A 16,031-nucleotide genomic window follows, 5' to 3' on the forward strand; every position below is an offset into this window, starting at 1 on the left:
TACCGTTGCACTGAGGATATTCGCAATATCTGGGCCAAGTGTAGGGTAAATAGGTTTTCGGAAGATTTAGGACTACAAACAGGATGTAACGAAATGTTATCGCACTAATACTGATCTGCTAAACGAGATAAACTATTATTTTGACAATAACGCATACCAAGGTATTTACTAACACTTTAAAGATTTTATCGTAAATGATGAATAATGTAGTTATTCCGTTTTACATACATCAATGCTTATTCTAATCTTTCAAAATTCAAGTCAAGTGAATTGTTTTTGTCAAATATTTTCGAATTAAAAGTTCCCTAATGTAAGTAGCCAATTAGCTGTTACGTTTCGGTATTTATTTATTAACCTATAGAAAAATTTTACTTATCGGAGCAGAAGGATCTCTCCATAAAACTTTAAATACCCACTTTCAAGCAGCTTTCAGTCTTATTCAACCAAGTTCAAAATGTCCGAAAACTTCAGTGTGGTGTACTACCTCTAGCCAAACGTGATACCCACATGCGGTCATCCAAGGGTCAGCGAGAGCTCCCGAGCCCGTACTCGTAAACCTCGCTTGCATCTGCATCCTGCTTTATCAATCACCAGCACTTGTTTTGTATCGTTACTGCTAAAACAAATGAAACGTCTTTTTTGCGTGTGGTGGACGCGTGGCCTGTAAAACTTATAAGAGATGTCAGTTTGAGTAATTAGAATCTTTATTATTGTGCAAAATAAGGAATCTAATGGCTCAAACTTATATAGCACACATCGTAAGAGTTCGATTTGCATCAAACATATACCTATTTGGGCTCCTGGTGTCACCGTAGTGCTCTGACAGAAGCTTTTTGAAGTAGAGAATATTTTTTAAACTGAAAATTAATTTGAGTTAAGCTTACTATCTTTTAATTGGGAACTTCCCAGGTAATAATAATTACTGTAAACTCTACAATCATCAATCAATTAAACCCGGATATACAAGGTCGAACCAAAACTCTCTCTACCAGTTCACCATAGAGGAAGTCTCGTGAGTGAAGTCGTAAAATTCGCGTACACATCCGGATTGATAACCCCTAATCACTCGTATCACAGAAAACAAATGCAATAAATACCGATTAAGTATTCGGCGATCGTTGACTTCGTTACGTCTCATGACGTCAAATCGACGAGTTTTTTGTTACTATCGAAGTAATTAACGCGTCGGTACCAATTTGAGCGTTATCGACGGCCTTTAAGGGATACGTCTGACGGGTTTCTTTTCCGGCGGGCTCGCACGTGACTAATGTTAGATACATAAACTAAGTAGTAGTAAGTAGTAAGTGTGTAAGATGTTTGCATGAAATAGATAGAGCTTTTTACAACTTTCAGTAAGGTACCTGAAAAACTGAACAAATTCTTACTATAGCGCCGGGTTTAGATGTAGAGCAGCTTAGAAGTTATAACATGAGACCAAGGATATCAGCTTAAATGCTAACTCTCCATGATTGTCGAAATCATCATCATCAATTTACTATACTGAGTTTCATCTTATTGTTTTCTTTCCTAATGAGGAGTATCGTTTTGCGCTCACTAGTTTGCGCCAATCATGACTGAATCTTACTGTGCCTCCTACCACGTTAGCAGTCACCAGTTGGCGCCATTGTCTTAGCCACTAGCGAATGACAAGACCATGATCTACAGTGGCGCTAACTGGCAAGGGCAAATACGATAGCACTCAATGCTGCTGGCTATTTTAGGTATGCTATCGTAGTATTTAACTGTAACTTCTCTTGTTCCAGGTGTTGCGCACGAGTGGCGTGGCGCGAGGGTGTGATGCGAGGGTGGCGGAGCGGCAGGCGCCGGCGCCGCGAGTAGCGACCATGCGGGGGCCGCCACGCACCGCACGCGCCGCCGCCTGCCTACTTGCGCTAGCCGCTGTACTCACCAACGCTGTCGTCGCTGCCTCTGACGTCATTAGTGAGTACACGTCACCGTCTGCTAGATACGGTTCAGCAAGGATAAGATGCGTGCTATGATATTATAATCTTATCAAGGAATATTATAGTCCTGTAAAATCAATATTAGCACAATAAGATTTTTGTAGCACGCACCCTAGCCTGTCCTATGTAAAAAATACTGATAATCAGTATAGATTAAGAGGCTCCTCTGGGATAAACTACACCTTCACTGGTTGGGATTTTAGTGACAGTCAAGCTGTAGATCATGTCCTAATAGCATTTGCAGCAGTGGGAATGAGAGGTGTACAGTCTCTCCTCAAATACATGCCACACAAATCGGGTACATGTCGCGCTGACAATCCTTTTATTTTTTTTCTACCTTGTATTACGTATATCATGATATGTTGTGGAATGTGCCTTATGCTGCGTATGCAAAATCAAACATGGTGACCACAAATGTTAAAGCGACTAACTATGATGAAGTTTATCAAGTGATATCGCGATGACTGTCAATAAACTAGCGCCGTATTTTTGGGTCAGTGATGATTAAGCTCTTTTTTGTTATCAAGACTTAAAATAGTTATTTAGGGCATCTAAGGAAAATGCGTACGAAACTGTAGATTTGAAAGACGGCGCGGGAACTAACATAATAAATTAAACATAACTAGGTATACCCACGGTAAAAGATACTCGAGCTTTTATAAAAGCTATCATTTTTGCTAAGTAATTTAGCCAAATACCTATGTCATAACCTTGACAATAGACAGATGACAATAGGTTTATGACAATTGCAAATAGGTATGACATCGTAACAATATCATCAAGAACGTTAAGTGTGAACTAATGAAACTTGCATATAAAGCAATTTAAAATGCATTAATTAATCTCGTCTACATCTTGTTTCAATATAAACAACGAAACAAAGTCGCTCATCCATAATCGTTTAGATACTCACCGTTTTATAAAGATATGACAGGACGATCAGCTCTTTTAATATAGGTACATAGAATTGTTGTAACATCTTTTACGAGACTCTTAAAACCTATTTTAATACTTATGTGTAGTTACGCATTCTCAGACAGTGATTTTTCTTAGGTATGTTCACTTTTAAAAATGTCTCTCCTTGCATCGACCTATTTGGTTTCAATCTGCTGAAAAATCGAGAATCTGCTGGAAATATTAAGTAAGCATTAAATAGGTACTTAAAACTAACTACATTGGAGTAAAATCAATCAACCCGTGATTTTATATTTATAATTTTGTACCGCCTACGTTATTCTCAGTTTGGTAAGGTTGACTGGAGGAGAATGCCGACTGGCATAAGTCCATCTTTTGTATAGTGTTAAGGGCATGGAAGTTTAAAATAAATAAAATAAATTTCACTCATCCACGGCTGTCACAACGTGGCGTATCGCAAGTGGCGTATTGTCATAATCCTGTAAGTTTCTCGTGCAGTTTGACAATGTGCCCGACAGTTACCGGTTACACAAGTCGTGTTCAGCGACAGTCTTCTGTTGCGAAACGGACGGCCAGTTCCTACATCGCTCGCTGTAGAGACGTTCCTACGACAACGAACGTTTCGTTGACATAAGTACTCATAACTCTGGCATAGGGTTGGCAAGTTGCAGTTGTTTTTCCGATATTAATTTTCAAATGTTTGTAAAAAAGTATGCCAAATTATTATTTTTAACAAAAATAAAGCATAGCACCCTATTTTAATACAATTTCATAATCTATCTTTGGAAAAATATCACTTAAAATCGAATCTAATTTATGGACAACGACACATCAAATCAAGCACAGATAAATGGGACCGGCAGGAAAAACATTAAGTACAGTACCGTCTAATGTGCTGACGATTGCTCTTAAATAAAATTTCACTTCTAATAGACGAGTACTTACCATACATTACACAATTTTCAACCCTATCATTTCTTACATCATCATCAATGTTTAAGTGCATATGTAGCTTGTGTACCGAATAAGAAGTATGGAAATTTCTAAATCACATCTACATATAAGCCACAAGATATGTAGCGGTGAGCATGTCCAATATGTCAGTATTCTAATGTAACGGTCCAATGCATGTTTTTGAGGTTACAACGTCAGTATCTACTGATAGAGTCAGTGCATAGTCGTAAGTAACTGTGTAGGGGAAAGTAGTACGAGTTGATCCCCTGGGGTAAGATGATCTTTCGCGATTGTGCTGAAACCACTAACGTCATTTAGTTTCTTTCACTGGTAAAACATAGCTCTGGACACATCCCCGCCTCAGTCAAATCGTAATGGTGGCGTGAGCGATACATCGAATTTGACGAGAAAAAAGAAAAATTGTGTACTTCTGATCTAAAATAGGCATGACTTTGAGTTTATGTTACTTTAATTCAAACAATGTTAAATGTAATTACTGTTGTCGTTAGGCTTTCTATTATGTTTAATTTTAATATTTTGGCCATAAAAACGTAGCCGCGTACTTGTAGATTATTTTAGCAAATATTTAACAAAAAGTGGGACTTGGGTCAAGATGATCCCTTCCTATATGTACGAGATGATCCCTGGGAATTAAAACAAAAAAGTAAATGGAGTAGGTAAAGGGAAGTGAAATAAAAGAAAGAGAACTTCATATAACTCACCTGAGTCTGAAGGAGATGATACTGAGTGGCTGTACTGAACAGAAAAGTTTTCAAGCGATACCAAGGGTGAAGGATGGATAAAATGTTATGCATGTGGAAAATGGGGCCATAAAGCATGTGCTGGGGTAGAGGGTGATGAAGCAGGTGAATTTATTTGTGATATATTCAACACAGCTCCAGCCAAAAAGCGTTTCAATTATTTAAACGCTTTTTAGCAGGTACTAAGAAAGAATCAGTTATTTTCGTTATTTAATTCGTAAATGTTTTTCTTTTCTAACTTTTTAACGATTTGTTCGCATAATAAGGTACTCCGAAAGGAATATAACCAGAAAAGAATAGATCATAGAACAGAATCATAGGGATCATCTTACCCCTACCTTGGGGATCATCTTACCCACAGGGGTGTACAAGACGATCACTTAGTAAGGTTTTGCAAAAAATGAAATATTTTAATGAAACCACAATTAATTTCTGGTTTTGAGTATAAGGAAAGTTGGATAGATAAATATACTAGTAGTAATCGTCTTTATTTTTGGTTTACCTTGAAAAATGTGTATTTTACAGCGATTCCCGCTTAAGGGGATCATCTCGTACTACTTTCCCCTACTCGTATTACAGAAAAAGCAAAAGGATACTAGCAACATTAATCAGAACTAAAGCAATTTCTCGAAATACGGATCTCGGAAGTTTTGTGGGCGCTCATAAATTCACAAATATGTATGAGAAAGAATCAGATCATAAATATTATAATTCGTGAGGGAAATGAAGACATAAAATTATTTTGTTTGGCAACATTTTATGAGTAGATGCGTAGCCCGGAGGCTGAGATTGAGCATTAATACGGGAGCAACTTTCGAAAAATTATCCTCATCTAGCTGTCATTATCGAAATGACCGATAAATACCGACTTACAACGAGTTTATAGGCATTTCGCGCATGCCTTTAATACATACAGCGCCGCAACCGAACTGCGTGTAAAGTGTTTAAAGTCCCGTATATTTTGTTATTTGCATAATTTCTTGTCACTTGCTGGAATAATATCATTTAGCGTTTAATGGAATATTACTTGGAGGTACACGGATCGTGATGGACGTTAATTTTGAAAATTATGAAGATTGAGTAAGAGCTATGTACTTAGTTGAAATAGTTTGCATAAGTTATTGTTACGCTCGGAATTTTCAATAAGCTCCATCCATGCTAATATTATAAATTCCAAAGTAATTATGTTTCAATGTCTGTTAAGTTTTCATCTCGTAAATAACACTGGCAATTTTAATAAAGGTAATATAAAGAGAAGGACCATGCTACATTATGTAGCCTTAAGAAGTTTTCAGTATAGTTTAGATTTCAAAATACTAAAGAATCGCCATTCTTACAACATCACAACGATGCGTCACCACAACACCATAGAGAACCATAACATGGAATAGTTCTTGTTTTCTGAGTTCCAACGTTCATTCGTACTCCGCATACCTACACATAAGTGGTTACGATGTTATTTTGTTTATTTACATAACAAATTATGACATTTCAATGTGTTGAACGATTGACTATACTACGCCGTCTGAGTCACAAATAATAATGTACAACTATTTATTTTATTATACTCGTATCTACGACACAAATTGCGCGTAGTTTACGATGACACAAATATTTCTAGACAGGTTCACTCAAGTGCTTTTTACAAGTCTTTGTAGTTTGTACAACACATAAACAATCGTATTCCGATAATGCAACAAAAAATGTTTGGATGTCGTAATGAATTTAGTCTCGTCAGTCTCATATAGTAACAAGTAGCTGTGGATTTTTGACACCTCAGTGTCAAATTTCAAGGGTCAAATATTTAAAGGCGTTGACATTGATACAGAAGTAATTGGTTATCTGCAAATCTTTATCTACCGCACTCATCTAGCGCGCCACGAGGCCATACGTGACAAGCATTGGATCACACAAATCATTGTAACTAATAATAATTAGCAATCGACTCGCGGTATAGAATCTTGATTAATTTAATAGGAATATCGTGTTCCTCGAAAGCCATTTTTATTAGTCGAGATAATTTAAATCTCCAACAATATGAATTACCTATCTAATTTGTTCATTTACAATTCAGATAATATTTATAAATTCGTTTGCCTTGAAACCTCACCGGTTGCTATGAGATAGCTATTGTGAAATGTAAATACGCGGCTTATTCTGGTAATCAATATACGCACGTAAAAGTTCATGTTGAGCTTTTAATCAATTACTCAGTTGTTTTACTTTTTTTTCTGATAGATATGTGTATTCGTAAGTTGTAAGACCTTATGAAACAAATTAAAATCTTGAAGCTTAATTATAGAATTTAACGGTGTAGCTTTTACCAAACGCTTCATTTAAATTCAAACAACAAGGTTTTTAGTTTTCCAACGTTCGGTAGATACTACTGAATCATAAATTATGGTAAAATTCAAAAATCACTCTGTAAATTCGCAAAATAAAAAAAAAATACCGAGACCAGTCAAAACATGGACAATCCAAATATTAGTGATTCGGTAGGTAAACACGCACGGAATGTTCTCGTAAAGCATTCCGCTGATGAGCACATTAATTACCAGAATGTTTGCGCAGGAGTGCGACCGGCGATGGCGCCAGATTGTTAGGAATATTAAGAATGCGGATTCGCAGATCTAAATCAAGGTAATAATGCGATCCGCTTGCCGCTTGTCGTACGTCGATGTCATCTATGAACTCAAATATCTCGCAAAAGGGGAAACTCCACAATAAAATGTTGTTTTGTTGTATTCAAATGTCATCGCCTTTATTTACATTCGATACGGATCTAGATAAAAGGAAGTGTATGGTTTCAGGTTGCCAATGTATTTATGGATTCCTACAATACTTTTAGCTGGCGTAGCTTTGGTTACAGTTTAAATAATTATATTAACGCTTTGATGTACAAAACTAAGTATTATTGTGTTAATTTCTACATCCGTGAATAATTTCAAAGGTTCTGCACAGTTAACGTATCAATATCAACATTAATGGAAAGCAAGAAGCGTGTTCCAATTCGCGAGACATAATAAACGCCTTTATGTATTCGATCAATTAATCAGTTGTAACAACAACCGCTTATCGCTGCGTCTCGCCGTGACGTAGCACATAAACGATCATTATCGGTTAGAGGCGATATCTCCAGTGCACCGGCGCGTAATATAGGGCAGAAAGTGTTCCCACGCGTATTGCATAGACCGCAGCCTCCCCCGCAATGCTTGCGTGGCCGGACTCCACCTGGCCGCAAGTGTTAGCGCAAGGTTTATGCATTCTGTGAATTTTGTCTATACCAGTCAAGCTCACTGGCCCGCACAGCTTTTGAAACGGAACCAATAAGAATTAGGTATCTCTTTCCCACCACTATAACACCTGTAACAGTCTGGCAGGAAGGACAAATTGAAACGACTAATTCCACCTCTTCTTCTCACTTCTGTATCAGGATCTACAGTAATTTAGCTTCTAATGAAACAACCAGTGAGAGAGCTTTTGAAAGCGACCTGCCTGGCCTAAGTAGGTACAAATTAAGAAATTATGTTTTAATGTAACTAAGTACTTACAATATGTACGCAGCCCGAGGCAGTTTATACGCAACTAAAATTGGTCAGTGCTATGATCATAATATGACATGATGAGTACTCTTGTAGACACTTAGCAGAGACTCCTAAAGAAAAGTTCCGAGTTTAAAATAAGCTTTACAAAGGAGGAGACTTATTAAGTATAGTAAATACATAAGCACGATATCCTCGCGTATATTTCTCTCCGAATTTTCTCGACATCTTATTTGTGGATATAAATGAAATTTATATCATATGGCTCTTACTGTACATATAATTAAAGGTTACATTATTTTCCAGAGGGCCAGCGAGCACCGTGTTCCAACGAAGGCGAGCCCGTCCGGCTCCAAGACTCGAGACTAGAGCAAGACTTTAGCAGCTGCTTCCGCTGTATCTGTAAGGTACGATTGAGCCACGTTGTGTTAACTATAGTCCGACCAATATAAACTGGCAATTTTATGAATGTTTTTAGGTTGTCTGGAAGAGATCGCTTCATAGCGATAAGACCGCCTAATTGTACCTTATGTGTTCCTTTTCTTTCTGTTCTTTTTAAGTGGTGTGCAGTAAAGAGTGTTTATTATTATTATTATTAATGTTGTTGGATCATAAAAAAGGCATTACTTCTCTATGTGATCAAAGATGGATTTACTTAAATTAACTAGACACGAGTACATCGATGCTTGGTGTCAATGTATCTCAGCTTTATTTGATCCAAAGTTTGCCAGTTTCTATTGGCGCGGACTAGTCTGAATATTTTATACAATGTACAAAATGATAAACATTAACATAATATACTACTGTCTAGTGTTAATATTTCTTCACTATGCATTTAATGATGCTCATAGTTCACTGGATATGATACAGACAGCTCGATGTTAGTGTAATTTGGCTTTTTTTTAATTTTCCTTACAAAAATTCGACTTTATAAGGAAAATTGCCGGTATCGATTGGTGCAGGTTACCTTGTTTCTCCGAACCGCCCCGTACCACAAACAACAAACGGTACTTACATAAAGGTCTTGACGTCATACTAAAAAAATATGATAGTGATATAGCCAAAAGATGTATGCTCTTATTGCGTAAGCTTTAAAATCGTCTTGATGTTTACGTCATTGATAACGTTTTGACTTTATCAAATTTTAATATTCATTTCCGTCTGTCTCTACACGGACGTAAATAACTTTTATGCACACAAATATTGGTAAAATAAATTGCTACAGCTTTAAAGCTTTTTTAGACTTTAACTATCCAGAAATTTAATGAAAATGTTTTGTTTGTGTTATAACATGTATTCTTAAACTATCTATAGGGTGGGAACGATAAGTGATCTCACTCGATTATTTCTAAACTACACAAGATATACCTTCGACCTGATCATCACTTACCATCAGGTGAGATACAGGCCAAGAGCTTCCTCGTTGTGGATAAAAAAATATATCGAAAAACTGGTCACTGATCCTGAAAATACTTCACGAGCTCTATGAGACCCCTTATTGTTTCCACCCTGTACACTTGTTACTATATTTTGTTGATTGCTATGCTCATACAGCTTGCCCAAGCAACTGGTACCTCTTTATATTTTTATAGATTCAAGTGATAAACGCCTCAAGGTGTGAAGTAAATTATATGAGGCAATTTTATTCTATTTTCATTGAACCAAGTTCTAAAAATATTTCGTCATTGCAGAATATTTTATAATACTTAACGTTCCACTTGTCAGTGACAGGTTTAGTGCTAAAAAGACATTTCATCTTTCAGATATTTCTTTAAAAGCAAAAGTATGCATGATAGATTCGTTGTACGAGTATGATTCTATAATATATATATTAATTATAACTTAACTTGCACTTAAGGTTATTACCAAAAATGCATTCGTTATAGGCTCGGTAAATCTATTCTAAACACCTTTAATGGCCGACATAATTTTCGCAGAAGCGTCATAATTAAATTTTGCTAGAGTAAATATTGAATTTTCTGAAACGGCTACTTATATCCCTTTCCTAGACTTGTTAATTTGACTGTAAAATACCTCGTTTTGTGATATTACTGCCGACCTTAACGAGAATGGGTAATTTTAATGCATACGTACACACCATGCGTAGCTCGTGGCGATAAGTGTTAATTGTTAAACACAACTGGCTACTCATGACGTTTCCAACGGGCCATCGCGAGACAAGAAGAACCAGTTATTTCTGCTAACGATTGTAATACTCTGAGTTTCGTGCCTAGTTTTATAATATAAAGCCAATTGTTAGTAATTAATAAGCGAAATTCTTGAAAAATAGAAACTTTCAGGCCTGAAAATTGCCTGAAAACTGTTTTATTATCTGACAATGATTTTACATGATTCAAAGGACACTGATTTTTAAAAATCTATTGTCAGTTTTATGATCGATCATAATGTAGAGGCATGTAGTTGGCAATCGCGCTGTCGCGTCGCAGTGCAACGTTTCGCGATCCATGGCGTGCGCGCGCGCCGGCCGCGGCGCCCGTCGCGCAAAAACTGCCAATGCGGAACCTTCCAGCCGCACAGGAATCCGACGCAACTGTTCTTACATTCATTTATTATTTATCTCCAACATTCTTTCTAACATTTTCCTTTTATAACAACTGATATTATAAGCCACCAATCCAACGCTGCATAGCCCGACACGCCATCAGTGTATGCAAGTGAGTTGTACCGTATATCATGTGGTATTTCCCAGCCGATCTCACCTCGTCGGATGACTTGCGCGGAATTCGAAAGCCCATCGCGAGATTTATCGCTTATTCTGTATTAAAATATACATTTGCTTACCTAATGGGCTTTTTTGTCGCGTGCCACAAAACGACTCTGTGATCCCGTCCCGTTGATGGAATTTTTATGATTTATCAATCTTACTGGACAGCTAAAGCATTGCGAGTAAAGTGGGTTAGATGTGTTGTCAATTTGCATGTGAGTTTAATTTATTAAACGGCCGTAGATGTTCCGGAGGCAGGTGTGGCGTGTTGTGTTGACCCGGGGGTACTATTAGCCTTTTTATAAACGCCAGTAGCCGTCGATAGCATCGCGGCTCCCGCGCACCGCTTACTTTAATGAGCCATGTCATTTATCGACGCGCGGATTACAACTCTCAGACGGCGATATCACTCATTTTCTGTTACGATCTTCGCTCTGTAAAGCTATCCACCTCAATATAATTGAAAACGATTAATAAAACAATTCGACGCTGTTTTATCATTTTGTTGGCACATAGTTTCACGCGGCATTGGAAGACGCTTTCAAACTCCTGGAATGGAAAGGATACGGCATAAACGTTAATGGCGAGTACATCACTCACCTTCGGTTTGCCGACGATATCGTGGTCATGGCAGAATCGCTGGAGGACCTCGGCACCATGCTCGAAGACCTTAATCGAGTTTCCCAACAGGTAGGCCTTCGGATGAACATGGACAAAACGAAGCTTATGTCGAACGTCCATGTTGCGCCCTACCCGGTGTCGGCTGGAAGCTCGATTCTTGAGATTGTTGACAAGTATGTCTACCTCGGACAAACGATCCAGCTAGGTAGGTCCAATTTCGAGAAGGAGGTCAATCGTCGAATCCAACTCGGCTGGGCAGCGTTCGGGAAACTACGCAACATCTTTTCGTCCAAAATACCCCAGTGCCTGAAGACGAAAGTCTACAACCAATGTGTGTTACCTGTGATGACTTATGGCTCGGAAACGTGGCCCCTCACTATAGGCCTTATACAGAAGCTCAAAGTTGCACAGCGTGCTATGGAGAGGGCTATGCTCGGTGTTTCTTTACGAGATCGAATCAGAAATGAGGAGATCCGTAAACGAACTAAAGTCGCTGACATAGCCCGACGGATCAGCAAGCTGAAGTGGCAGTGGGCAGGGCACATAGTACGCAGAACTGACGGCCGATGGGGCAGCAAGGTTCTGGAATGGAGGCCACGTACCGGAAAACGCAGCGTGGGACGTCCACCCACAAGGTGGACCGACGACCTGATAAAGGTAGCGGGAAGGCGCTGGATGCAGGCCGCTACCAACCGTGCGATGTGGAAGTCATTGGGGGAGGCCTATGTTGTTGAAATGATGATGATGTTGAAATGATGGCACATAGTACCTAAGTTATTGGTAGAGTCAGACACGCGATTTAAGTACTTGACTAAAATATGCGATTGAAACCGCAGGAAGTAAGTAAAATCAGATACATTAATCAAATGCTTGATACATATTTAAAAGAATCTCGAGTTAGGTTCGCTACACTGAAAAGCTTTTGAATACAAAGTTATATTTCAAGTTGCCATTGACTCTGCTATGGCTTTATTTGAATAAAAGTTCGTTCAGTAAAACAGTTTAGCGAAACAATAAATTTTCTGGTAGGTAGCATTAAGTGGTGCTTCAGTTTTATTGTTATCGTTTGCATTCATAACATTCTATATTTATTATTATACGAACCATTACTAAAATCTGATATAGTGTATGCATTTTCTTTTGTATTTAGCTTACAGACATAAATATGGAGCAATACGAATAAGTTTTATCTTTGTTTGCTACTTTGAAATCGCTATCGAAACGGATATTTATGGACATATAAATTATCTGTAAATTGAACTTTATGCAACGAATTTTATGTTAATAAATGAACGGTAAAACGCAGTGCAGCGTAATAATAGACCGGGAGTCCCTTCGTGACAATTTAATTGAATCATGCCCAGTAATTTCTAACGTTCGCGACGGAACGCGTCAGTCTCGCTTCGTAATTAAGTAATGCTACACGACTCGCTATTTTTGTCGAGGCCCTGCCGTCTATTAATATCCCATAAATTGTATTTTATATGTAGTTACAAGTAAATTGCTAAGTCAAGTACCTGTAATGATCATATTGCGCCCGGCTCCAGTCGGTTACTGAGAAACAATGTTGGTTAAGTGACGATATTTTAAGAATATTGCTCACAAATTCGCAATTACTGAGTAATATCATACTGATTCATGATTTATTTTAAGCGTGGGGGTTCTAGGAGTATGACTAAGTTTTGGATTATTCTGTAATCTGCAAGTAGGCAGTTTCCGCACTGCAAAGTGCCCACAAAAGCTTATTAGCAAACATGACTGAGAAAGCTTGCAAACCGCGAGCTTAAAACATTCGGGCTCTATGTTACGATACTAGCAGTTTCTTATAAATTATTATTAGAATGACATTGATTTATCTTCTTTTAAATCGTAAAGGAATGTGTTTTAAAGGTAATTTTTGAAATCACGTTAAAAACCCGGATATCTCGAAAAAACGTGTTCGACCACTTTGAGAGAGGTTTGCGATGTTTGCCAGTCGTGTTAGTGGCGTATTTGGTAAGGGGTGGGTTTGAGTTACGCGATAGTGGTGCGGTGGTGTCGGGTGTGCTTGTGAAAGTAGGTGAGAGGAGCGGTAGCGAGAGCGGGAGCGGGCGCGGGCGGCGCGCAGGTGCTGCGAGGCCTTGCCGCGAGCGCGCGCGGTATGCCGTCGCACCGGTTCTTCTAGCACCGCGTATTTTTTATATGCTACACATCATCGACATTGTTATTATGTTTTGCTATGATGCAAAAAAAACAAGTTTAATTCGGATGCACGGAATCTATGAGGACTTTGCTCGCTAGTGGATAATCAGTTGCTTAGGCATGTACGAACATACCTATAGTGTTTGCGCTTATAAACTTTTTTGATAATTTAAACTTAATTGACTAGTGCAGTGTTTATCTATCCAGATAATCGAACAGTAACTTTCAATTGCTTAATTCGAAGTTCGTACGGTACTGAAAAAACCTGCTGTCTCTGCAGGCAAGTTCATTGCACTGTCTCCGCGAGATATGTCGGAGCTAAAGAACTGTTCATTTTGTAGTTAGTAGTAACCAAACCGCATTACCACAATACAAATAGTAGAGCGAGGAGATAACGCGTTCGCACGTGCACAGATATAGACTCAATCCGAAACTGGAAATGTAATTAGCATGGCAAATTTCGGCATAGTATTGGTCTCTAGGTAGTCAAGAGAATAGTTGTACGATATACATACATTTTACTAGGATAATAATGTACATTTTCCTAATTAAGACCTCCGATTTTAATGAATACGCTTCTTTTAATGGAAACCTCTTTTTGTTTTTATTTTCCGTGCCCTAAAAAGAGGTGTTGCGATTCGCCAGAACCTATAATATTACGCGAATAAGGCCAACCAAGTAATTTCAGTGTAAGAAACTGTTATTACCACACTAAAGAGAAGTTAACGGGGAGTAACTTGAACAGTGCCCATTTTCTGAAATTGTTAATCATCTTTTCAACGAAAATCGTTGGCAGATTAGCTGGAAATCTTGGAAATATCTTCCATTTGGCTAGTGCGTAGAAAGTAGAGTAACGTAAACGAAGCTATTCTGGCTAACATAAAGATTCACTATAAGAAGCTTCTAAGTACATGGCTTGCCAATTTAGTTTAAGTGTCTGTTGTCAGAAATGTTTGAAAACACTGTCGATGAAGGGGTATTATAAGTGATTTGTCTCTTTTCGGAGTAGGGTTATGTTTTTGACACCACGTAACAACCTTGATGCATCGTGGGCTTTTATTCGCTTTGTTAAAAAGGATGAGAAAGAAATAATAATAATTCCGTGACTCGATCTGAGGACTAGAATTGGTTCGAATAAACCGCATATTTTTTTTACGTTAACGGCTAATATTCTGACACGAGTGCTGTTTCAATAGAGAACGTTTTAGTAGGGTGGAATTCGAAGATTGTCAAATCTGCTCCAACAGCTGCTCTTTACCACCAGTTTGCTTGTGAACACGATTTTAGCAATAAAGCCGAAACGTCTAAACTGTAACTTTTGCTCTACAAATACGTCAAGCTGTTAGTGCGTCAAATAACGAGTTTGAGCCTCTCTGCTGTCAGTTTATGAGCTATGATATAGGTTCTGAAAAACATCTGCCTATAGCCAGCCCGTTGACCGCGACTGGCGCTGTTACGTTGGGAAGGCGCCGCCGCGACAGGCGGCCCACACGCGTAGGGTTGCCAGCTCGCCAAACCTTAACCGGACAGATCAGCCAGTTGCCGGACATTTGGTTAAAAGGCCGGACACTGTACATGAATGGGGATTATGTGTCTCAGTATTAATAGGTTCGTTCGTTAGTTCGTTTCAGCCAAATTACGTCCACTGCTAGACATTATAGTATTATTAATAATTAATAAGCTATTAGGTAGGTACGACAAAAAAATTCAGTGCAACAACAAGCTTTTTCATTAATACCATAAATCTCACTCGTTTGCCAAATATAAAAAAGCCGGACAAGCCGTTTATTTTGGTCGGACACGCAATCAAAAAGCGTAACTATGTCCGGCTTTATCCGGACGCCTGGCAACGCTACACACGCGGCCTTGCCGCCGCCGCGTGCCCCGGGATCGTTTACTCGAGATACAATTACATCTACGTACTTGCATTAAACGCATATGATTAGCCGACCTCTCTAAACACGGCAAATCTATAAAAAACAAAGGTCACGCCGATCATTAAGAAATTAAATCTTAGATCGATCTAATAGCCAATTTGTAGGTTTACGACGATAATTGTCGTGTTTTGAATGATTAACGAGAAAAAAATATTTTTGAGGTATGAAATTAGACGTAGTAACTCGGATTTATGTAATGATGTTGGTATTAAAAGTTGCCAATTACCTGCATTAAACTGATCAAATGCTTATCCTACATAATCAATGCTTTATTTATTGATACTGAGTGACTATGTTTGTGACTGAGTTTCTTGCGCTGCTTCTTCTCAGCACTGGCCCATTTATTGTCCCGAAGCAGTGGTAGGGTTAATATTGGGAAAAGTGCTTATTAAAAGCCTATTTGCAAAAATAAATGATTTTTATGAGTTTAT

General features: G+C 38.3%; 1 protein-coding gene across 1 annotated transcript in view; it reads left to right on the plus strand.

Annotated features, from left to right (window-relative positions):
* Positions 1–16,031, plus strand: part of LOC135071775 (BMP-binding endothelial regulator protein) — a 52,743-nt gene that overhangs the window by 19,648 nt on the left and 17,064 nt on the right. The window contains exons 2-3 of the mRNA XM_063965582.1: positions 1,764–1,941; positions 8,443–8,543. Of these exons, the coding sequence (XP_063821652.1) occupies positions 1,845–1,941; positions 8,443–8,543 (198 nt within the window). The 5' untranslated portion in view covers positions 1,764–1,844. The remainder of the gene's footprint in view (positions 1–1,763; positions 1,942–8,442; positions 8,544–16,031) is intronic.

This window comes from Ostrinia nubilalis, chromosome 5 (genome assembly GCF_963855985.1).
Source record: "Ostrinia nubilalis chromosome 5, ilOstNubi1.1, whole genome shotgun sequence".
Taxonomy (NCBI): Eukaryota; Metazoa; Arthropoda; class Insecta; order Lepidoptera; family Crambidae; genus Ostrinia; species Ostrinia nubilalis.